This window comes from Schistocerca nitens, chromosome 8 (assembly GCF_023898315.1).
Source record: "Schistocerca nitens isolate TAMUIC-IGC-003100 chromosome 8, iqSchNite1.1, whole genome shotgun sequence".
Taxonomy (NCBI): domain Eukaryota; kingdom Metazoa; phylum Arthropoda; class Insecta; order Orthoptera; family Acrididae; genus Schistocerca; species Schistocerca nitens.
Genome location: NC_064621.1, coordinates 321,189,674 through 321,216,081, shown reverse-complemented (window position 1 = coordinate 321,216,081; position 26,408 = coordinate 321,189,674). Strand labels below are relative to the sequence as shown.

The following is a 26,408-nucleotide window of genomic DNA, read 5'->3' as shown; positions in this document are numbered from 1 at the left end:
GTTTTGAATAAGATTTACTTTAAAACTCGCCCTCGCTCCCAAATCATTTTGCAAGGAAAACGCTGAACCCATTTATGCCACAAGTCCAACTGTACTAGCGCTTTTCCTCACGATCTCCATATCAATTGAAAAATGACTGCCGAACGCCGAACGAGCCGTGTGAGAACGCACAGTCGAACATATGCCGTTTTAAGCTACTAAATCACTCACTAATTGACGAAATTACTCGCCTGGTTTGAACCATCCTTAAGAAGTATTAAATAATAATGTAACAAGTACAAGAGATAAAAATGTTCACTGCAGGAAACATAAAGCCAATACCGTTAACTACACCAACGACCCTAATAATGAACTCCGTCTGGCGAGAGAAACAGTCAACAAGTTACATGCTGTATGCAGTTTCCAGCTGAATCCACTGAGAGATAATTACGTTATGATATTGTGAAGAGTTTAGCAGCTACATTTCACCTACTGTTCCAAGTCTCGTAGACATTTTGTACGTGATTGTGAATGGGTGAGACCATGTAGTTGCTACAGGTCACTTGAGCGTTCCTAAAGTCTGGACTGTATTCAGGCATCCCTCTGAACACATCTGTTGTACTTTGAAGAAGGACATGTCTACAGCATATTAATTATATAGATGTAGAGAGTAGGGTACCTGGTTACCAAGAATTTATGTTAACAATAAATCTGTAAAACCGTCTGTCTGTTAAAACACGCCAATCTGCAAAAGTAAAACATGAATCTTCGTGGGACTTTCGCAGGTAACTTGATTATGACTTGGGCAACTTACAGGTTTTATTTCATCAAAATCGAATCACGAGAAAAAAGAGATCGTGTGTAAAATTTAATCTTAAACCATAATATCTCTCTCTTTTTCTGTTTGAATACGCTAATCTGCGAAACTAATACACAGAATTTCTAGGCGTTCTCACTGGTAACTTGGGCATTTACGTAATCAAAATCGAATGAGGGAAAAGAATTTGATTGAATTTCTTATCTGAAGCAGTCGTATCTGTCTATTTCTATGTGTAAACACACTAATCTTATTCTCGGGGATTCCACTCGTACCTTGAGCATAGCTTGGAGCACCGTGTAGGCTTCATTTCATCAAAATCGGATCAAGGAATAAAACGACATCATGAATTAAAATATGATCTAAAACTGTCACATGTGTCTGTTTTTCTGTTGGAACACGCTAATCTCTTTCGTGTGGTTTGCACAGGTAACGTGAGCATAGCTTAGGGCACCGTACAGGCTTTATTTAATCTAAACTGGTACATTATAAAAAAATACCATAACTGAAAGTTTTATTCACACTAATGTTATAAATGCGAAAGTTGCTGTTCGTGTTACGTTCTCACGACTAACACCCTGAACTGATTTCGAGGAAATTTGGTACAGAAATAGCTTGAAGAACCAGGTTACTTTGGAAAGCGCCTAGTAAAAGATACTTACTGATTTGAAAAAAAAAACTCTAATTGGGGGAATGAATTTACTCTTTGAAAAAGCTATTTACTCTTTGACAGTTGATCTTTGCCATATGTGTGAAAAAGTTTTTATTGGTTGATATGTGCTAAGTAATACGATTCAAAATAATAAATACAGTGCTTACACAATTCTTCAATCAGTTTAATCCATTCTTCGACACTATTTGTTATGTAACCTACACATCATACAGTATATAGCTACTTTAACAGCACAACGCATAGCAGTCAGCTCAAGTATGCGAGACAGATTGATTGTCTGGCTCATCACGAGTTAGGTGGAAGTGAGTGAGTGAGTGAGTGAGTCTACTTTTGTCGATTTCCTCCTCTCTGTGTGACAACAATTTTAGCCATTTTATCCACATTGTTTCTTTTAAAATGTGGAAGGATGCCGATAATCCCGCCGTTGAACATCCGTAAACACCAAACACACCCACTCCCACCCACCCACCCACCCACACACACACACACACACACACACACACAGAAGAGCGCACCTGCTCGTAGCCCTATCTACACACTGTTTGGCAGGACACTGTGCATGCTGATGCATCGAGCATTGTCACAGACTTGGCGGGAGGGGCGGGGGAGAGTTGGGTGCTTATCCGAACAGGCCGACACATGAGGGCAGCTGATGTTATTACAAGTACAGCAGCTGACTTACCGTCACTCACCATAAAAAACTACTGATGTTCAAGTGCAACTGCAGTTCACAACTAGTATTGAAACAAATATGGTATGGAAGAAAGCCCAAAATATTACAGAATCACCTTCACCATTCACACAGTGTGAGTTCAGCTCCTCATTGGGTCGTTGGTGCACTCGACGTCCTGTATGATTTGGAAAGATGTTAAATCCCAGCTAATGGGACCACACCTCACATCTCCAAACAACTGCTGTTCATTTTTGTGTTATATCGTTCACTGAAGATGTGCAGCGTTATGTAACATTGTGAGCAGTAGACTTTTGCAAGCTACCAGATCTCGAATGACATTATCACGTATTTCCATTCTGTACGTTCCCTCGGAAACTAGTTGACGTGAGTCTGCATTCACAGACTGCTGCAGCACCTGTTGGGTTTCTAACCGATTGTCATTAGGCAGGCGTTACTGTCGTCTACATTCGCTGCTGGTCTGGAAATTTTACGATCACGTTTCTAACACCATGATACATGGCTACATGTGGTACGTGGTTCTTTGTAGGCACGTTGGAGAGTCCGTACTGATATCCAACAAACAGAGCAAATTCGTTTGCCGTGTGATCATGTGCGCAGTCAAAAATGATAGATTATTTCGGCAACTATGTCTCTACGTTTACCCATCTAATTTGATTCATTCCACAAAACAGTCTGGCACGTACACGCCACTGTCATGAACTACATCAGCAGTGAAGGATCGCACGACCAAATGGCGCCATTTATACGAGGGAGTGTTGAAAACTAGTGCCTCCGAATTCTTTATGTGGAAACTCTTAAAATTTTTTAAATAAAACAAACGTTATTAACATTCTTCATCTTTATTCTTCATATCTGCATATTTATTTCTCAACATAGACATCTTGGAAACGATCACATTTCTCCCAATGAGGGACCAGTTCGTGATACAACCACTGAAGGACGTTTGACTTCGTTGACGGAGCTCTGCTTCCAACACTCCATCATTATCAAAGTGGAGCACTCGAAGGTGTTCTTTAAGTTTTGGAAAGAGATGAAAATCGGAAGGGGGCAGTCGGAACAGCATGGAGCATGATCGGCGACTGTTGAAGATGTCTCACCGTTTCTGTGTGGTCTGGCGTTGTCATACTAAGGGAGAGGGTCTTCCCTGGGTGAACGGACTCTTCGAATACGATGGCTGATTATAGCATGCCATTTCTTACGAACCAACATAGTTTACGTTACACACCGTCATGTTACGCACTACAACTCGGAGCTCCCTAGGGGCAGACGAGTGGAAATGTATGGACATGAAGAATAAAGATATAGAATGTTATTAACGTTTGTTTTATCTAACAAGCTTTAAGGATATTCACATAAAAATTCGGATGCATTACTTTGCAGCACACCCTCGTACTTACGGATAGGAGTAAACCGTTTTATTTTATGGACAATGTCGGTATTATTTTACGCCTATATCGATGATATTTAACCTAATTTTGGTGTTATTTTATGCCAGCTTTAGAGGTATTTTTTGCCGATTTCGGGATTAGGTGTGAGTGGCTTATTATTTAAGAAACTTGTGATATTTCTTTTGTTTTAGTTCATTGTTTTTCCGTGTCATGTTGAAAATGAAACGACTCCTGTCATTTACTTTCTGTTCATTGACATCATCGATCAGATTTCCTTAAACTATTAAAATACAAAATTCCGTTAAATATAATCAACTAAAGTGAAATTAATTTTACGACAATAAAGTGCTGAATGTTTTTCAGAAGAAATCATTGCCTTGATTTCGAAGTTCTCTCCCGACATTATGCTACCGATCCATCAATACCTCATCGTAGTGTGGAAGCAGCCGTGCGGGGTAGGAACACGGAAGGAAAACTGTCTCCATCACTACAACACACATTTGATAGTCTCCACATATTCTGCTGGCACGGCAGCTTGCTTTTCCATAACGTTATGAAGGGATCTGTATCGCTTTAGAATACCTTACATGGTTGAGGCCCGCCGTTTTTGCACAAAAGGCATTCTTTGCCACGATAGCATGAACAGAGTTTATTACCATCTTTTGGGTGAATCAGTAACACGGAGTTGTAAACATAGACGTAATACGTGGCTGTGTGCCCTATTTGCGGAAGGGTTGCACTTCTGTCACGCTGAACGATTCTCACCAGTCGTCGGTGGTCCCGTTCTTGCATGGTCCATTTCCGGCCCCTACCATGTTGGAGATTTGATGTTTTACCGGATTCCTTATATTCACGGCACACTCGTGAACTGGTCGTAATGGGAAATCCCCACTTCATCCCTACCTCGGAGATGCTATGTCCCATCCCTCGTGCGCCGACTACAACACCACGTTCCAACTCACTTAAATCTTGATAACCTGCCATTCTAGCAGCAGTAACCGATCTAGCAATGCGCCAGGCACTTATTGTCTTATATACACATTGCCGACCGGAATGCCCTATTCTGCCTGTTGACATGAATTCGCATGCCCATATCAGATTCTCTGGAGCTTCAGTGTATATCCTCAGTTCTTTACTCGGAAAACCAACTGTCCATTTAAGATTATTCGGTAGTTTTAGAGTTGACGAAAAGAGGTCAAAATCAGAATTCAGATTTATAATCTTTTAACACGGGAACGGGAAATATGTCAAATTCCGCGTAATTGCAGAAAAACCACGGATTTCGGCATTTTAAAAATATTTACTATTAAAAACAGTCTTGATCACGATTTATTTATCAAGGTGACCGGTTTCGACCACTACTGTGGCCATCTTCAGACCTACAAGTTGTATACAAAGCTTTAATTAGAGGGCTACATCCATTAAAGAAAATACATAAAGTTATAAAGCTATAAAACGATGAATTACCATTGAGTGGGAACCTCTTTCTGTTGGAGGTTCACTACTGGAGAAACCAGTGCACGTCTTACTATATATAATGGAGGCTCCACCCACTTCTGACTGTATGTGTTATAAGTCGAATTTCAATTTAAAATTTTTTACATAAAAGAACATTGTCAAGAATTAAAAATAAATTCACAGTAAACTTAGCTTATTAAACAGCAATGTCAATAAGGAAGCGTTAAAAATATTTAAATATGTAGATAAAATGAACTTCTGTTGGGCAGTACATGGGTTGCCCTATCAAGGCCTGTTAGTGAACCTTTGGGAACCACTGCTTGCCATGGTGAAGTTGGACGCCGTTGCAAAGATGAGGCAGCAGGCTTCTTTCCACTGAAGTTGTTGTAAAGTTGGACGCCATCGTGAAGACAACCGCCAGTGCAAAGATGTGGCAGCAGGCTTCCTTCTAACGAAGTTGTTGCGAAATTGGAATTTTTAATTCTTGACAATGTTCTTTTAAGTAAGAAATTTTAAATTGTAATTCGACTTATAACTCATTGATTAGTAATGACATCATGCAGTCAGAAGTGGGTGGAGCCTCCATTATATATAGTAAGACGTGCACTGGTTTCTCCAGTAGTGATTCTCCAACAGAAAGAGGTTCCTGCTCAATGGTAATTCATCGTTTTATAGCTTTATAACTTTATGTATTTTCTTTAATGGATGTAGCCCTCTAATTAAAGCTTTGTATACAACTTGTAGATCTGAAGATGACCACAGTAGTGATCGAAACCGGTCACATTGATAAATAAATCGTGACCAAGACTGTTTTTAATAGTAAATATTTGTAAGATGTTGACCACTGCCTTTCCCATAATGTATTCAAAAGTAATTCGATTTTAGTTTTCGCTTTATCGTTTTCGCGAAATTTCCATGCCCCCTAGTTACGCTCCGTCTGCCGGGCTGCAAAGCGACGAATGGTCTCATTTAAGAGTACCGATTAACATTTTGCTCTAGGAGCTTCTGAACCCTTTACAGGTGGGGGACTTGTCGGCCGGCAAGGCGCTGCTGGCCGTGGACGGAGCCGACCGCCTGCTGGGCGTCTGCCTTGGCGGGGAGGTGACGAAGGACTCCCAACAGAAGCTGCTGCAGAAGGCCAACGACTGTGGAGACGAGCGCGCCGCGACGCTCCTGCGCTTCTGGGCGCACCTCGTGCAGGTCTCCAGGCTGCCGGAAGTGCTGGGGGCGTCGCGCTCCTGGGAGGTCGAGAAACTCGCCACGGACCCTGCCGCACGCGGGCGCGGCATCGCAAAGGTCAGCACAGCCGCACTGGCCACTAACTCTCGAGTACGTGTAAGCTTCAGGTGAACCTAGTTTTTCATGTCTCGTGTGGCGAGGACAGTGGGTTCACAAGAAACGCTCTGTATGAGCGCGGAATAGTATGGCACGTGGCGTCCGTCGAAAACACCGGATTTCAACCTGCCCGATGAGAAGTGAACGAAAGTGCACCCGGGGATGGTTACCGAACGAACAAGCTGATTGCACGGCAATAGACTTCCACACCTCCATCGTCAAAAACGAATCTCTTATAGACTGAAGAGCCAAAGACTGGATCCCACCACTGTAAGTGAGAGTATGGACTATGCTCGGCACGTACAGCGTGCCTATGTTGGGAGTAGGTTAATGGTACACCTGCCTAATACCCTGCAGGCCCCCCGCGAACACGCAGAAGTGCGGCAACACAACGTGGTATGGCCCCAACTAATGTCTGAAGTATTGCTAGAGGGAACTGACACCATGAATCCTGCAGGACTGTCCGTAAATCCTTAAGAGCACGAGGGGGTGGAAAAATCTTCTGAAAAGCAAGTTGCAAGGCATACTAGATATGCTCAATAATGTTTATGTCTGGGGAGTTTGGTTGCCATCGCAAAACTCAGAATAGCGTTCCTGGAGCCACTGTGTCGCAATTCTGAACGTGTGGGTTGTCGCATTGTCTTACTGGATTTAACCAAGTCCGTCGGAATCCACAATGGTCGTGAATGGATGCAGGTGATCAGACAAGATGGTTACGTACACTTTGTGATCAAAAGTATCCAGATACCTGGCTGAAAATGAGTTACAAGTTCGTGGAGCCCTGTATCGGTAAAGCTGGAATTTAGTATGGTGTTGGCCCGCCCTTGATGACAGCTTACACTCTCGCAGGCATTCTTTTAATCAGGTCGTGGAAGTTTTCTTGGGAATGGCAGGCCCAGTCTTCACGGAGCATTACACTGAGGATAGGTATCGATGTCGGTCGGTGAGGCCAGGCACGAAGTTGGTGTTGCAAAACATCCCGAAGGTGCTCCATAGGATTCAGATCAGGACTCTGTGCAGGCCGGTGCATTACAGGAAAGTTCCTGTAGTGTAACCACTCCGCCACAGGCCGTATATTACGAACAGGTGTGCGATCGTGTTGAAAGATGCAGTCGTCATCCCCGAATTGCTCTTCAACAGTGGGAAGTGAGAAGAAGGTTCTTAAAACATCAATGTAGGCCTGTGCTGTAATAGTGCCACGAAAAACAACAAGGGGTGCAAGCTCACCCCCATGAAAAACACGACCACACCATAACACCACCGCCTCCGAATTTTAGTGTTGGCACTACACACGCGGGCAGATGGAATTCACCGGGCATTCGCCATACCCACATCCTGCCTTCGGATCGCCACACTATATTCCATGATTCGTCACTCCGCACAAAGTTTTTTCACTGTTCAATCGTCCAGTGTTTACGGTCCTTACACCAAGCAAAGCGTCATTTGACATTTACCGGCATGATGTGTGGCTTATGAGCAGCCACTCGACCATGAAATCCAAGTTTTCTCACCCTGCCGCCTAAATGTCATAGTAATTGCAGTGGATCCTGATGCTGTTTGGAATTTCTGTGTGATGGTCTGGATAAATGTCTGCGTATATTACACAATACGACCCTCTTCAACTCTCAGCGGTCTCTGTCAGTCAACAGCATAGGTGGGCCTGTACGTTTTTGTGCTGTACGTGTCTGTTCACTTTTCCACTTTACAATCACATCGGAAACAGTGGCCCTATGGATGTTTAGGAGTATGGAAATCTCTCGTACAGACATGACACTAGTGACACACAATCACCTGACCACGTTCGAAGTCCGTGAGTTCCCCAGGGCGCCCCATTCTACTGCAAAACGATGTCTAATGACTCCTGAGGTCGCTGATATGGATTATCTGGCAGTAGGTGGCAGCACAATGCACCTAATATGAAAAACGTGTGTTTTGGCTGGTTCAAATGGCTCTTGAGCACTATGGGACTTAACATCTCAGGTCATCAGTCTCCTAGAACTTAGAACTACTTAAACCTAACTAACCTAAGGACATCACACACATCCATGCCCGAGGCAGGATTCGAACCTGTGACCGTAGCGGTCGCCCGGTTCCAGACTGAAGCGCCTAGAACCGCTCGGCCACCACCGGCCGGCCGTGTGTTTTGGGGGTGTCCGTATACTGTTGATCACATAGTGTGCGTATTACCTGTCACGGTCGTATTTAGACGTATCGGGGGTCCCACTTTGCACCAACTGCACAAGCCGCAGACCATTCCAGAGCCTCCACCAACTTGAACAGTCCCCCTGCTGACATACAAGGTCCACGGATTGATGACGTCCGCTCGAAACAATTTAAACTTAGACTCATCCAGCTAGGTATCATTTTTCCAGTCGCCGGCCGCGGTGGTCTCGCTGTTCTAGGCGCGCAGTCCGGAACCGTGCGACTGCTACGGTCGCAGGTTCGAATCCTGCCTCGGGCATGGATGTGTGTGATGTCCTTAGGTTAGTTAGGTTTAAGTAGTTCTAAGCTCTAGGGGACTGATGACCACAGCAGTTGAGTCCCATAGTGCTCAGAGCCAATTTGAACCATTTTTTTTCCCAGTCATCAACAGTCCAGTGTTTGTGTTGACTGGCCTACGCGAAGCGTAAAGCTTTGTGTCGTGCAGTCGTCAAGGGTAAACGAGTGGGCCTTCGGCTCCGAAAGCCAATTTCTATGATGTTTCGTTAAATGGTTCGCACGCTGACACTTGTTGATGGCCCAACATTAAAATCTACAGCAATTTGCGGAAGGATTCCACTTGCGTGAGGTTGAACGATTCTCTTCAGTCGTTGCAGGATCTTTCTTCGGCCGCAGCGATGTCGGAGATCTGTTGTTTTACCGGTTTCAAGATATTCGCGGTCACTCGTGAAATGGTCTCACGGAAAAATCCCCTCTTCATCGCTACCTCGGAGATGCTGTGTACCATCGGTCGCGCGACGACTATAACATCGCGTTCGATCTCATTTTAATGTTGATAACCCGACATTGTAGCAGCAGTAACCTATCTAACAACTGCGCCAGACACTTGTTGTCTTATAAAGGCGTTGCCGTCGGCAGCGCCGTATTCTGCCTGTTTACATATCTCCGTATTTTAATCCGCATGCCTACAATAGAATCTTTGGCCCTTCAGCGTCGGCTCTATCTGTCTCTCACTGTCTGTCTAACTTCTAAAATCCCTTTTCTCTGGAATGGGTAGATGAAAGAAATCGAAATTTATGTCACGTACTAAGGTCTACGTCACTTGGCTGCGCAAAATATTGAAGCTTCTAAATCAGTGCAATCAAAAGTAACGTCCAGTTATACCAAATTTTTATAGCCACAGCGTCTCTCATCAAAACGTATAGTGTATTTCTCATTAACCTTGAATCATGAAATTTCCCGGGAGCAAACTTTAACAGTGACAGTGAGTTTGTCAGATGGAGTTCCACGCCTGTGGGCACTTGGTCGGCCAACACTGGGATGTTTAATGCTGGTTCTGGATGACACTCGAGTTGTGGTCCGATGATGTCCTGCATGTGCTCGATTGGAGCCAGATGTGATGATCGAGCAGGCCACTGCAACATGTACACGGTCGGTAGACCATGTCGGATTCGAGCAGCTGGTATGTGGGCGACCATTATCCTGTTGGGAAACACTACTGGAAAGCTGTTCACGACTGGCAGCACAACTGATAGAATCACTGAATTGACTAACAAATTTGTGGTCAGGCTACGTGGGATAACCAGAGGTTGGGTGCAAGCCTTCAGTTGGCCTCCTTCTAACCAACACAGGGCGGTCACTGGCACCGAGGCAGAACCAGCTTTCATCAGAAAACACCACAGACCTCTACCAAGGCCCTCCAATGAGTTCTTGCTTGGGCAGCGGTGGTGGTTTGTGGTCAGTGGAATGTACGGTACAGGGCGTCTGGCTCGGAGCTCTCCTTGAAGTAACCAATTTTTAACAGTTCGTTGCGTCACTGCAGTGCCAACTGCAGATCAAAAAGCTGCCGCAGATGCTGTACGATGCACCAGAACCATACGCTGAACACGATGGCCTTCACTCTCGGTAGTGCCTCATGGCCGCCCAGAACCCGGTCTTCTTGCGATCGTACATTCTCGTGACATCCGCTGTCAGCAAAGGTGTACAGTGGCTACATTCCTGACACGTCTTTCTGCAATAATTCAGAATGAACAACCAGGTGCTTGTAGTCCTATTACACTACGTCGTTCAAACCCAGTGAGTTGTCGGTAATGCCGTCGTTGTCGCCTTAAAGACATTCTTGACTAACACCAACTCACCACGTCAAATCTCAAAGGCAGCTAACGCTCACGACCGTTAGAGTGTGCATTTAAAGAAAACCTGGTTTGCATCCTCTTAGCGGTGCTACTAGCGCCACTCTTACGCGACTGGAGGAAATTTTAACGGACATCATCTATCAGATGTGGAAACACGCCTACGGACTTTCGTTTATGTCGCACAACTCCTTCTTATTGTTGAGATTTTTTTCCCGTCGGTGTATGATTCGCGTACTAGGGTCTATTACTCCTTGGCGTTGCAAAATCTTCAGCTTGTAAGTCAATGAAGTCAAAAGATACGGCTATTTATGTCACATATTTTGATACGCGCAAATTCACTCATTAAACATATAGGGAACGTTCGCCTGATGTGGAACCATAAAATTTGGAAGAAAGAACGCTTCATAGTACAGATAAAGGAAATAAATCCGAAAACTGATAATCTGTATTACATCACACGAAAGAAATATCTAACTCCAAACGTCAAACTTTTTTATTCTGCAAAGTCTTGGAATTCTCAGAACCGATTTCTTGCAAATATCGATGTCGATAACAGACAGAAGTCGTTGATATTCTCGACTCCCGTGACGAATAAGCTGTCTTCATACACAATTAAGTTTGTGGACGGAACCTCCGGAGCACGAGTCCTACTCGCAAATAGCCAAGTTTTATCCTTATGGTGCTTGAAGTTCAGAACTGAAATATCAGTTATCGAAAGCAGTTCCATGCATTTATGAAAAAATCTCGAGAAAAACGATTTCGCAGTTTTCCGACAGTTTTTAATGTCCTAGAGTAAGGTAGCTATTTCTCGTCAGATAGCGTGACTCTATAGTAGTATGGTCGCCTAAAAAATAGGAATCTTGGGTTATATGCCAGGCCGATACGAGTTTTTAAGCAGAAGTGCACGTCCTACTAGCATTTACGTGAAGCATAAAATACATAAACATGGACAATGACATGTAATCACTTATGGGTCTCGTGTCGGTCATTACACTTTTCGTCTTCTTTTCGTTCGGTTCCAATAACTGAAATACAAAATTCATCAAATATGTGCGAATTTAACACATGCATATTTGCCATTTTATGTTAAATGCTTGTCTTTTAATTTCTGATTACGTATCGAACACAAAATCCAGTTATCATCAGTATCTTATAAAGATGTTAGTAACAGTTGTTTAAACTAAAAAATATTACAAATAACAGTTTTCCTCATCCCTGCCCATTTTAAGTTTCACAGAACTGCTCATGGAACATGCAACTAAATTAAAAATTTTGCCGTAGCCAGAAATCGGACGCTGGTTACCCACATGATACTTGAAGACTCTACTATAGAGCGAAGGGGGCAGTTGGAAAAATGACGTTGCATTAGCATATTAAGGACTCACGCAATACTTCAAACACATTCTTCTCGAGAATATTTTACAGTTGTGTGTATTGTACAGGGGACCTAGAAACGTCGCGTCGTAGCCCTCAGTTGTTCACAACCCCAAAAAAGGCCCGCCCCACACCGAACCCAGGGGTATTGTGTGGTTCGCCCCCAGTATGCTTCGATACATGAACTACTGTCTGGGTGGAAATTTGAAAAAATTGTGGTAAGTTCCTATTGGGCCAAACTGCTGAGGTCATCGGTCCCTAGCCTTACACACTGCTTAATCTAACTTATACTAACCTATGCTAAGAAAATCAGACGCACCCATGCTCGAGGGAGGACTCGAACCTCTGACGGGAGGAGCCATGCAAACCGTGTCAAGGCGCCCAAGACCTCGCGGCTACCCCGCGCGGCTTGCTTGTGCCATGCATACTTGGGGGGTATTATCAACCGGAAAACACTAATAATAAATATTAGTACCGGTCTACAATGAAGTAAATGTAATGTCGTTCAGTACATTGTTCTGAGTTATCACTAGAAATATCTGCACTTATACCGCTACACCCATTATATGGAAAAATTAAACAACGGGTTTTTGGTTCAGAAAGTGCATTTGAGTGATGGTTGTTAGTCCAAATATCGTCTCATGCCGTGTAAAAAAGGTTTATCTAACAGCACGTGTAGCAAACGAAATGGAGGATGATTGTAGTCAGTCTAGACTGTGGTTTACCATCTGGTGATGTTACCACACGTGCAGGTCAGGATCCAGCGACCTACACGCGCATTTTACACCATGCTGCTGCCCAGTTGCCCCGCCCGAGGAGACATATTGTTCGCCCGGCTGTGCAGCGTCGTACGGATACGTCACGCCCTTTGAAAGGAAATGGGATTCTTGGCAGCTACACAAGTACACATACGGACAGTGCAGGCTTGGCTGGAGCATCAGTTACTTTCCGAATGGGGACCATTATTGGGGATTCCCCTGGCGGTGTAGAGGAGAGAGGCGCCCGGACAGTGATGCACCCAAAGGCAACACTGGATACGGGAGTGGCACTGCGTTACCTTTTTCAGAAGTATCTCTAAACTGTGTAGAGAACCACGACACGACAATTCTATATCAAGTTACTGATTTTCTTGTATTATTGTCTATGACTTCGTTTGCGGATTAATGTATCTTATCTTACTCATCCCCAGGCAACTGTTTGCACTTTTATACAGTTTGCAGCGATATGCTATGATCTCAATAGCGGGTCTGTGTGATAACTTCTTGATAAGAACTCCAAACACTGGATTAGTTGCCTCTGATTTGAGGCACCTGCGCACTTTTTAACGTTTCCTTTGCGGATACAAACAGTCTAACAAATCTAAGCTGTTATTCAACTTTTCTATCATTTTACTTGTTTGCTCTAGTTGCTTTTTAGTACTATCGCTTCTTAATATTAAACGTCTGAGAATCTCAGTACGTTTGACAGTAATCTCGTAATAAGATATTGTTGGGTTACATTCTCTTGTTTTTTTGTCTTGTCTTCATCCACAGTTAAACTGTGTACCCATTACTTACACTACATTGTTCAGTCATATTAATGTGACCACCTGTCAAAAGACTGAATAACCACTTTTGCAGCGTGGACTGAAGCGACACGTGTAGAGAGGGAGTCAGTGAGGTCCTGGAAGCCATGGTGACTCCAAGGCTGTGGCCAGCTGTACTCGGTTGAGGATCGATGGTGCGAGCAGCCCGATTGAGATGGTCCAGCAGATTCTTGACAGGGTTTCAATCCGAGGAGTTTGGTGAACTAGGTAGTTCGATAAGCTCATTCTGGCACTCTTCGAACCATGCACGTGCACTGCGAGCTGTGTGGCGCGTTGTAGTATCCTGCTGATAGATAGTATGTGCCGAGGAGAAACAAACTGCATGTAGGATCGGACATGGTCCCTAAGGACAGATCCAAACTTGTGTCCGACACAGCACAAAATGTGCCACTCAGCGGACGTCCAATTGCGGTACTGGCGTGAAAATTCCAACTTTCCCCGCCATAGGTGCCTGAACCAGGTGCCTCCTAAGGAGGACCAGCGCAGCAACGTTCGCTTAACGGTCCTTGAGGAGACACTGTTACTAGCCCCTTCGTTCATCTTGGCAGTCAGTTGCTCAACAGTTGTACATCTGGTCGTCCTTGCACATTACCGCAGCCGTCGTTCACTTGCGTTATCCAAGGAGCGTGGTGCGCCCCAGTTGAGTTAGAGCCATTTTGCCATGCACGATTCACTTTAACCACGGCGATACGCAAAGTTACCAACTTAGCTGTTCCGTAAATGCTTCCATCCTTGGCCCGAAAGCCAATGGACATGTCCTTTAGGTCGTCAGCATAAATCTCTCCCATTCCTACAACGTCTACATTCTTTACAGGTGTCACCGCCCTTTCCCCCAGCCTTCCCTTGATACGTTTCATGTACCCTCCACTGCTACTGTTAAGAAAAATAAAGCAGAAGAAAAAATACGATAGTTCGTTCGTTTAGCGATCACCTACAGGACATGTAAATTAAAAAAAATTATGCCGCTGTATCACTGTCGTACACTACTCTATTGGCTCAAATCTCGAGATTTAATCGTCAACTCGCTGCATTTACTTTCATGAAAAATAAATCATGTGAAATATCTTGCTTTATTCAGACACGATATACACGGTCCATTCACATTAATTGGACTACCGCCTATATTCAAAGTGAACTTGCAGTAGCCACTCACAAACGGCAGGTGGCACCACTAGCAGTGGAGGGCAAGTAATGATTGCCTCCTCATGTCGCGTATCGTAACCGTAACTCTCTCTCTCTCTCCTACTTCGCTGTAATACAAAACGGCTGCACTTCTTTGAAATTTTCCTGTGTTCTCCTTCAGTCCTACCTGGTAAGGATCCTATATTTCCCAGAAATACTGTAATCGTAGAAAGTGTACAAGTATAGTGTAGGGAGTTTCCTTAGTAGACCTGTTTCATCTTCTAAATGATCTGCCAATAAAACACAGACTTTAGTGTGCCTTCCACATAACACCATGTATGTGATCATTCCAGTTTACGTTGTCCGTAATTACAATTCTCAGATATTTAATTAAACTGACAGGCTATAGAGTTGTGTGATCTATGGCGTAACCTAAAATGTAACGGAGTCTTTTTAGTACTCATGTGGACGACCTCACACGCTTCATTAGTTTGAGTCAGTTGCCACTTTTAGCACACAAAGGATGTCGTTTATAAATCGTTTTACAACTGATTTCGATCATCTGATGAATATACAAGACCGTAATATCGTCTATGAACAATCTAAGAGGGTCACTTAGATTGTCTTCTATAACGTTTATACAGATTCGGAAGAACAGAAGGCCTGTAACAATTCTTCGGGGAACACCAGATATTACTTCTATTTTAGTTCATAACTTCCCCTCAGTTATTACGACCTTTGACCTTTGCCACAGGAAATCACGAATCCAGTCGCACAACTGAGACGATAGTGCGTACGCAGGCATTTTGATTACAAACCGCTTGTGAGGATCGACATCAAAAGCCTTTTCGAAATCTAGAAACATGGATCAGTGTGAGATCCTCTATCGATGTGGCTCATTACTTCGTTAGAATAAAGTCCTAGTTGTGTTTCACAACAACGATATTTTCTGAAACCTTGCTGACTTGGTGTCAACGGATCGTCTTTCTCGAGGTGATTTACAAAGTTCGGACACAGTATTTGTCTTGAATTTCTACTGCGAATCGACGTCAGTGACATGGATCTGTAATTTATCAGATTACTGTAATCGATAACGATAGAAGCTCAGTGTTGTATAACCCGTGCAGTTTTACAGTCTTTAGGAACGGATCCTTCGTAGAGCGAACAGCTGTAAATGATTGCTAAGTATGGAGCTATTGCATCAGCATACTCGGAAAGCAACCTAGCTAGTATACAGTCTGGACCGTACGCCTGGCCTTTATTAAGTGATGCAAGCTGTTTCGCTACAGTGAGTATTTCTGCATCTAAGTTACTCATGTTGGCAACTGTTCTTGATTCGAATTCTGGAAAATGTACTTTGTCTCCTTTCGTGAAAAAGTTTCTCAAAATCGTGTTCTGTAACTTTCCTGTAGTGGTACTATCATCAGTAACATTGCCATCGCTATCACGAAGATAAAGTAATGATTGTATCTTGACGCTTGTGTATCTCACAAACCACTACAATCTGTTTTGATTTTCTGCCAGATTTCGAAATAAAGTTTCTTTGTGGAAACTATTAAACGTATCTCGCACTGCAGTTCGCGCTAAATTTCTAGTTGTGTAAAACTGTTTCAGTGTTGGAGACTTTCACTGTGCGTCTCAGCTCCTCTTACATACAGTCTTACCGCCAGGGGGGGGGGGGGGGGGAGTTCAGTTCAGTCCCACGGTGGGCCACAATCATTAGGCCTTGGTTCATCATTGTACTTCATAAGTGACTTTTAAAAGCGAAAAATAATCGTAGTGCTATTGAGAAGTTGTTTTTGTTTTTTCACATCTGTAGTCGTAATGCAGATTTCACAGATGATTGCATAGCTCTAATTCATAATACAGAAAAGAATGAAACGTAATAACAGAAGATAAATTTCACTATGTATGAGATTTTTCTAGTCTACCAAACTGATTAGCCAATGGAGCCAGTATATGGGAAAAGGGAAGTAAAATGTCTTTTAACGTTCAGTGGAAAACGTAATCATTAGAAGATGATTATAAGGACGGATTAGCAATGATGAAGAAGGGAGTCGACTGTGACCTTTCCGAAGGAACCATAGTGGAACGTACTTAACTACGAAAAATTAAAATTAGAATGGTTGATCGAAATTTTCATCTTCACTCCTGCTGAAATGAAGTCTACGTCCTCGACCATTTTTCTCATCTTCATGGCCCGGGATATTTCATTTGTATTATCTGTCTACCATATACGTCTTGTCAGTATAATTATGCTCGACACAGCGTCTCAAAAGTTGGAGGCCGCCAGTGACTAAAACAAATAACATTACCCTCAACTGTTGTCAAATTACGATATTCTCAGCTAGACAGTCCAAATTAATTGCTAGTATCTGGAGTAAATGGTACTGTGTAGTTAAAATAAATTGTATCCACTTTTGATACATGGTATTGTAGATAATCTTAACCATGAAAATAATTATACGCAATTCATGCCACCTGGTGCGAATTCATTGGTTATTTTACGGTAATGGATGAGGTAACGTAGCTATTACGGAAGTATTAAAACAGAGGTATATGTGTAAGGCTCAGGTTGTAATGATGTAGGCACAGCAAATATTACCTCAACCTATATACGTAGAATCCACAGAAATGAACGTTGTAGTGCTGCCAAGTTACTGCCCTATATAAATTTACGAATCTCAGATGAGTGGTTTTCCACTTCACCAACCATTAGTCCCGTGCCCCGTCTGTCGTTTGAGGGGCACTTCCTAAAGCCAATGTTAGTTGGAAACTATTTTGCCTCTCATTTCTTGTCCATTGCGTATTTGTGCAATTACTGTCTTATTCTGTAACGTTCGTGTTTCGCCATGATCCTTCTATGTGATCACGGTGACATCTCACAACGCGCTAAAGGACTAGTCTAACCTTTTATCTGTGTTTAAAATGTTTTACAAGTATCACAGGAGTAATAGTATGTGTTTCCGTGTGTATGAGTTTCCGTCTGTTTTGACGATTTGTTGTTTCCATTTTATGCGCAATATCTCTACCGTCTTCTTCAGATGCTGAGAATTTTGTTGTTACGTGTATTCGGTGCCAGGACCCCAACCACACTGTAAACTACTGTTGGTCTCAAGCCTCTATTTATACCGCTCTTCGATTTCCGACCCCCACTACGTCCTTGGACGCTCTTTTATTTCTCACAGTTCGCACTGATATTCCGGGACACGCGGATTTTCTCGGCTGTTTCAACTCTATTACATGTGATGGGCGCCAAGATTTTAATAAAATGACAGCCGAACCCCAAAGGTTATCGAAATTGAAACCGCCATCCCTGTTTGTACGATTTTGTGACATTCCTATTTTCATAGACTCTTTAATTATGCTGTCCAAGAAGCTTGGCGTTGGCACCACATTGCTGCTCTCATCGTATTTCATTTCATGATTATATTCGGGGCAGTGGTCGGTGAAAGCTGATTTACTTGGTTCTGTCAGTCGAGTAAGTCGCTGAAGTTCCTGGCATCGCCGGCCGCGGTTGGCGAGCGGTTCTAGGAGCTTCAGTCCGGAACCGCGCGATCGCTACGGTCGCAGGTTCGAATCCTGCCTCAGGCATGGATGTGTGTGACGTTCTTAGGTTAGTTAGATTTAAGTAGTTCTAAGTTCTAGGGGACTGATGACCTCAGATGTTAAGTCCCATAGTGCTCACAGCCATTTGAACCATTTCTTGGCATCTCTCCTCGATGCAATATACAACTACCTTTCGACGCTATAGGTCGGCTTTGACATTAGAAACAATACTTGTCATCTTAGTTGAAGGGAATGAAAGACACTATGTGCCATGTTTAAGGAGCAGTCTGACGACCTTATCAGATATACCCAGAATATTAGGTAGATGACGATCTTTGACTTCCTTTCCTCAGTATTAGCCTCTTTCTTAGGTATTCTTCATTTAAGTCGTCTAGTCCGTTCAATTTGATGATTTGTAAACCCATTCCTTCAGAACACTTTTAGTAAGTGTTGTGGTTGTTCGGTGAGGAGAACTGACTAAACAACCAAGGAAATCATCAGTCGCCGAGCAATGTATCGAGCAGAATCATAAAATGAAATACCATGAGACCAGTTTCTGAGACAGCATAATGACGGAATGTATCGAAATAAAGATTTCAGAATACCTAATAAACAATAATGTCAGTTTCAAATTAAATAACGGTTGGGAATCCGCCACTCAGTTTATTGAATTATTGTCCGCCATCACATCTATAAGAGTTGGAAAATATTGAAAGAATTAGCATTTCACGGAATATCAGTGCGAGCTCTGAAAAACAAAAGAGTATCAAAGGGCGTTTTGGGCGTTGGAAATCGAACTCCGCGAGAGACCAACAATATTCGTAGTTCACACTCTGTCTGGACTCCTATCAGGAAAACTTGCAGCACCTGAAGAAGACAGTACAGATTCTGTGCATAAAATGGAAACATCAACTCGGTAGAAAAGCCGAAAGCACACTATTAATCGCACCGAGAAAACGTGAAAGATCAGAATTATCATATGGTTTATACTCTCCACACGCAGTGCAATAATTTCTGACCTCATAGTTTATTGGGTATATTTTGTAGAGAAACTACAAATATTTTCCACAATCTATGTATTACTTTCAGACGAAAAGAATGCATCTATAACGTGAGATTTAGTACCTCAATCGCTACGTTATTTTGCAGGCACTCGGTGTAAATTACTAATCACCCTAATGTCATCAGAGGCAACGGTAGTAAAGAGCTTTGTCAGGTTCCGTCGAATGTTATGATTGATTTCTGTTTTCTCAAATGTAGATTTAAAAAGATTTCCATGTAATTTTTAATGATGGTAGTGAACCAAAAGCAGTCACAAAATTATTTTCCTGAAGTTGGCCATAACTATCATCGTCACCAAAAATATGCCACACATTTGATCGTCGTCGTTTGTTGCAGTAATAACCATCTCCCGTTCATTTATTTTTTTCAATAATGGCTCCTGGCTGCTGCATGTATAACCGGTAGCACTGTGCATCTCCTAAGCTGCCTTTGTTCTTATTCGGTCACCTTTTAATTTGTTTGGGTAGTCCTGTGACACATTTTTATAATGGACCAGATATGTGCCTGGTATCAGTGCTTCCTTATAAACAGAACTCAACACGTTATTCTTAAGGAAACAAAATCAGCAGATATTAAGTTAATTTGAGGAATACCCACAGAAGTGTGATAGGATTATTACTGTTTACAGTGTACATACATTATTTTGTTGAAAACGTTGAAAGCTCCATAAAATTTTACGCAGATTGTCACGTAAGTAAACCTACCTGTTGTGGAACAAGCCTACCGTAGCTACGCAGTGTCGCTGGGTCACCACCTGGAAATGCTGATGTGAGATATATCCATGAAATGAATAGCCAGAAGCTTCGTTTTGAAGTTCAAAATTGTCAGTTTACCGGGCTTCACCCACGTCCTCAAGATCCTACTGGTGACGACCAGTTGTTTTACAGACTCTAATAATAGGACGAGGAAGAATTGCAACACCACAAGATGACTCTAATAATGTTCACACACAAGTAGTTAGTTCAGATATACGCTGAGCTTAATAGTTGCCTCTTCAGAAAGAAAAAGTACGTACAGCAAAGGAAAAGTGATCATAACTTGTATCACATGCAATTATGGAAAAAAGGAACAAAGTCACAGAACTTTTACTATAATCACAAATATTATTCCACTGAACCAAAACTCTCATTTTGTTGTCTGTTCCTCATAACTGTAAAATATATTCTCTCACCCTGAATTTAGTGAATGGAGGGGCAATACAAACGTTTCCGCGGATGGGTTAAAATACAGCCTTACTAGCCTTAAGTTATGCTAGACGAAGAATGAGAACAGGCCGATCAGAATAAATGAAGACTAAGAGCAGACTAACTGAAAATGTTGCGATCTTCGGCCTTATTAAAATTCACTCCAGCATATTCTTCAGCTATTTTAATTTATAATAGTTTATAAATTCCATAGGTAGGAAAATTAATGTTTCATTGGCTACTGATTTTCGCATTGTACTTTGATTATATATTATTTTGTTATGAACAGAAGCAAATAAAGTCTGCAGAACTAATTTATGCCTTTGCAATGGGAATATCAGGTTTATTATCATGGGATCCATCTTGTGTACTGAAATTTAGTTACTGAAAAGTTAGTAACTTTCAATTAAGACCCTTGCTCATTAAAAGGAGGGTCATTTACATCTTTTAAATTAATTAAGTTTAGGTCGATGTAAATACTTTACTGAAAAGAGAAAAAATAGATCTTTAATTTGGGAGTGGTCTTTTCTACCACATTTATCTGTTCGCAAATAAGATTTATCTTCTATAGATGTACGAAATTTTATGATCTCAGTAACTTTTGATTGCCATCATTTCTTATGAAACTAATTAGCTGAATGCAACTACGACAACAAACTGAATAATCTGAATAACAATGCTTTTCACGACATGAGGTTAATATAGGAACTTTTATACGGAATTTTGAAAAGAAAATCGGTGAAAATCTTTATAGAATTTTATACATGAAAAAGAAGTGCATTCAAGGCAGGACGATGGGTGTCAACCTGCTTTGTCACAACGGCAGATGTCTGTAGCGATTTGTAAGGAGACCTTCAGAGGATCGTCAATTCGTGCAGGGAGTGGCAGTCGATCTTGAAAGTAAATCAGGCTAACTGATTGTGAATCAATATGCGAAAAAAGCACAGTTGGCCGTTACACTATTAATGACATATTTCTGGACATTGTAACTATTGTAAAGTGTCTAGAAGTAACCGTCCAGAGCGGCCTTAAGTGGAATGACCACATACAACAATGGTAGGAAAAACAGATATCACGCTCAGAATCACTCGAAGAATCTTACTGAAACCAATTCTCCACAAAGGAAGAATCTTAATGAAACCAGTTCTCCACAAAGCAAGAAGCTTACAAGAAACTTCGTTGATTGATTCTGGAGTACTGCTCACCAGTCCGGGAAACATACACGTTAGATTAAAAGATGAGGCAAAGGACTGCTAACGAAGAGTGGCACGTTCGATCATGGGCACGTGTAGTCGCCGGAAAAGTGTTACAGATATGCTCAAAAAACTCTAATTGTCAGACACTACAAGAGAGGTATTGTGCTTCACATAGATGATCTCTATTTAGTTCCGAGACAACCGCTTCCATGATTATTTGGGCAACGTATTTTTCCTACTAACGTCTCGCAAAATGACCACAAGAAGAAACACAAGAAATATGAGCTAATCCCGATGTCTATTGACAATTATTCCACTCACATGACATGTGGAATGGAGTAGGGGATGATGGAACAGTTAATGGTACTAGAAGTACCCTCAACCAGACAGCGTATCGTGTGGATGCAGAGAATACATGTAGCTGTATATGTACGACAATATTGTGAGCAGGTATCACTAATTTAGCCTAAGAGGAAAAGGAATAAAATTTCTGTTTCCTACTGAAGTCTATTTTATACATTTTTCCGTCCCTGAAACTATTCTCCTCCACCCTATGTTAGAGAAACTCTTCATTAGTTCCTAGAACCAAAATGTCACACAGTGCAACTCACTGTACCTAGGGTAAATTACCGCAGATTCTGTTGCATCCCTTATCGCAAATAATAGTTACTGTTCGGAGGAAACATACATGCATTAGGGGTGATAGTTTTGGTGATTCTAAATAAACAAAAGTTCATATGGGCAAATGCAATGTTCCGAACGGTTTCCGAGATAGAGCACATGTAATATCACTTTCATACGATTTCTTGAATAACTCAAAACCCGCACCCTCTAGCGACAATATATCGCAGTAAAAAATTAACAAAATTAAACGACATTCAGTTTCCTTCTTAAACAGGACCTATTCATGTTTCTCTAGGACTTACAGTTTGCGCAAAGACAGCGCGAAGGTACTGAAAATCTGCCGTTACACGAATGCACTGTACCTTAGGTAATCTTTGTAGGCCAATTTGAAGTAGTTCCCCGACCTGATAGAACAAAAGTGCCCGGTATCAAACTATTAATCTCGGCTTTCTCTACACTACTATCGTACGTTGTAAACAATAACAATGATTTTTTACAACATAGGAAAAACTTAAAAAAGGACTATTACACATGTTCTATCTCGGAAACATTCGCGATAAGGCACATATTGATATGAACTGTTTTGTTCAGAATCACCGATGCTGTCACCCCTCCAGGCCTGTACCTTTCCTCCTGACTCAGCCTGTACGTAGACTTGTAAATACCTAAAGTCGCGAGGAATGAGATAAAGGCTATGAACAGCCCAAGTAGGAATGAATTTTAAGGAAGTGGTGCGGTAATTACATCACACAACAAGAAACTGAGGGTGCGGTGTAAGAGATGAGTGGAAGGTAGGCATCTGAGACAGAATCTTTGATAGGTGAATGGGAAATTATGAAAAAGAAAAAAAGAGACTTTTATATATAAATGTGCTAAATTTATTGTCAATATCGTTTTTTGATTCTGTTAAAAGTTTCGACTGACAAGAATATTCCATATCCTTTACTGTCTTTCTGTGTTTGGCCTGGTATTAACTTGTATTGAACTTGTTGCCCTCTTAAATGAATTGCCAACACGATCCGACTAAATACTGACAAAATGGATGTCGCCGAGCTATTGCAACAAAAGTAACCAATTCCCAAATGAATCTGCCGGCTTTTGAATATCGCATAATGGCAGGGAAGTCAACCTATTTATTGAATTAGGATTTTGCACTGTGCCGAGATGCGATATCACCATATCCGAAACGGCAGGGAAAGCGATTGCTGCTGAATTTATGACTATGGCTTCCGCACCGTCGACAGATGCTCGTTGCAGCTGTGAACCCTGCCTAGCCGCCCGGCTTGGCTGAGCGGTTCTAGGCGCTTCAGTCCGGAACCGCGCGACCACTACGGTCGCAGGTTCTAATCCTGCCTCGGGCATGGATGTGTGTGATGTCCGTAGGTTGGTTAGGTTTAAGTAGTTCTAAGTTTTATGGGACTGATGACCTCAGAAGTTAAGTCCCATAGTGCTCAGAGCCATTTGAGCCCAAACCTGCCTAATCAGTTGGATTAATGTTGTCCGCGATACTCCTCTTTGTGAACTGCTCTGGTATCGTACCGTGTGCGAGTGAGATCAGCTGCTTGGCCAAGGGCCAGATAAAGACAGAATCTCAGTACATGTAAAGAGCACTTCTTATATCCAGTTGCTCTTAGAGATTCTTAATTTCCCCACTCTGCTCACAGAGTGACGAATATACAGCTCACAGACACGCCCAGATATATCTGCTCAATGATAAATCAGAGTCTAAGTGCCTCTCTACTGTGCACAAGATGGCGCACTCAGACACACGTCCTCTCTGCTCATGGAGAAGACTCAGATGCCACTGCACATTACACAAAAACTAACAGCTCCGTTACTGCAAAAGAACAGCAGGAGGACCGCAGTTTCCTGTCTAAACACAGGACTCGCCTCTAAACGAGTGCCCCCTTCTGGCTTTGAGTCATACAACCTTTCACCACCCCGTACTAGTCCATATTTCAACTGAGTGGAAATTTCCAGCAGAACTCCCACTCCTGCCTAGTGTCTAGAAGAGCCAGTGGCTGTTGGTTTTTTAAAAATTCAAGCAGTGGGCGTTGGACTGCGGCTGAGTTCGAGTCGTTTCGCCGTAACGAGCTTCGCGTGTCATTCCACCTTCTGCAAACTCTCACGTATGGCGCCCGTATCGTGTACTACTAAGGGATATCTTACAGCCGGCAGACCTTTGTCCCTGCTGTGCCTTTGACTCAGGAAAGAGGCCGCCCACACTGAAAAAGCCTCTGCGAAAACGTTGTTACATCCCTGTCACACACCGTGGCGTGGCCCACTAGTTCACAAAGCGTACCCTCGTTTCCAGTGGTTTCTCAGGAAAAACGTTGTGCTGTGTTCCGACTGCCAGTTATCCCATGAGCATGCAATAAAGGCGATTGGTAACGTCATCCTCACTGGCTGCATGTGGAAATGTTGTAAATAGTTTGTGCTCGATCTCTTAGCGGAATTAAAATCTGTTGCAACTACTTCACAAAATCCGATGCCTGATATCTTACACGACAAAGCGTTTAGTCGTAATGGTTCTGAATTGCGCTCTATTGTGCCGTTCACCACTCGTCTTCCCACTAGTTGTGGGATCCCGGGTTCGATTACCGGCCGGGTTGGGGATTTTGTCTGCATGGGGACAGGGTGTTTGTGTAGCCCTCGTCATTTCAACATCATCCGTGAAAGTGGCTAGATTGGACTGTGTAAAGATTGGGACTTTGTACGAGCGCTGATGACAGCGCAGTTAAGCGCTCACAAACCAAACAAACCACACATCATCATCGTATTCCCATATATTTATGTATCACGCACATCCTACCTTAAAAGAGTCATGGTTGGGCAGTATTTCCCACAGGTTCCAGATGTGGTCCGTCTGTATTGAGTAAAGTGTCTTAGTTTTATAGCAAACGAAGTCAAACCTTGTGAAATGACTCTCTTGCTTGAAATTTGTGTCATCGAACTGCAAGTTCCTCTGGGAATGCCAGAGTGAATCGTCAGGTAGTACCCACCGCCACATAGAGCAGTACCGTTTCCTTTCTTCCAGGAAACACAATACCAGGGGAATCTTAATTAGTGTCTTTCAGAGCCCTAAAACTGGTCTGCTGTGCTGTGCTATTCACACATTACTAGTGGATCGATGTGACCTAGTCCGTGACTATTGTTGGAGGGAAGATTTAGATGATCTTCCCCGGAGATTACAGTGTCTTTATTTCGGCATCCACTTGCCATGACAATTAGAATAGTGTACGACGTACTGCACTTTGCTGGAAAGTCGACTGTAACCAGTACATATGTACTGTGGATCGAGGCCATATACCCGTAAATTATGGTGAATGGAATTTTTGGTTGCAGCAGGTCTCTTGACGGGACTGTACCACACAATGCTGCTAGCCAACAAATCTACGTCTATTTCTATACTCGGCATTACGTACAAGTAGTTCAACACTAGAATATTTTTATGTAGCGTTTTTGACTTGTATGTTTCATTTTTTTATATGAGTTCAAGTGTTGTCAAGGCGCGGTGTACAGCGAAAAAAGCGCGAAGCGCAACACACTCGACGAGCTGTCCTCTCTGCCCTGTGTTACCCAAGCCCACGCCTCAACTAACACAATAATGCGTACGTTCACAGTTAACTTGCCAAAACGGAAATTTTTCATTACAGGGCTATAGTTCCCAACGTCTAGCCTGGATTTACTTTAGCGCATTTAGTCATTATAAATAACTTTTAAAGTACTGTAAATAAAATGGTGAAAAGTGTAAATATAAAAACGTTATGGCTAATCTGTAATGTTCCTAAGTTTTTCTGTTTGGTTAGACGGGCTCAAAATATTCACAGTATTCTACGTGGACATACACCATTATAAATAATAAATATTACTTCTACTAATAAAAACGGCTCTAAATTCTTAAGCCGGTTTACAGTGGCAGGTTATAGATCCTGTGTAGGAGATTATTATTGATTATTTATATTCAGGAATTTATTTCGAGAGAAAGGTGTTTCTGCCACACAGAAAAGGAACCTGCAGGACTCACTCAAAGTTCAAGGTCCTATACCTTCGAAAGTACGTCCCACAGGAAT

General features: G+C 42.5%; 1 protein-coding gene across 1 annotated transcript in view; it reads left to right on the top strand.

The window, feature by feature from the left end:
* The window catches only part of LOC126199545 (arylalkylamine N-acetyltransferase-like 2), a 155,770-nt gene that overhangs the window by 109,328 nt on the left and 20,034 nt on the right, over nt 1–26,408 (top strand). Inside the window, exon 3 of the mRNA XM_049936466.1 lies at nt 6,030–6,305. Coding sequence (XP_049792423.1) covers nt 6,030–6,305 — 276 coding nt within the window. The remainder of the gene's footprint in view (nt 1–6,029; nt 6,306–26,408) is intronic.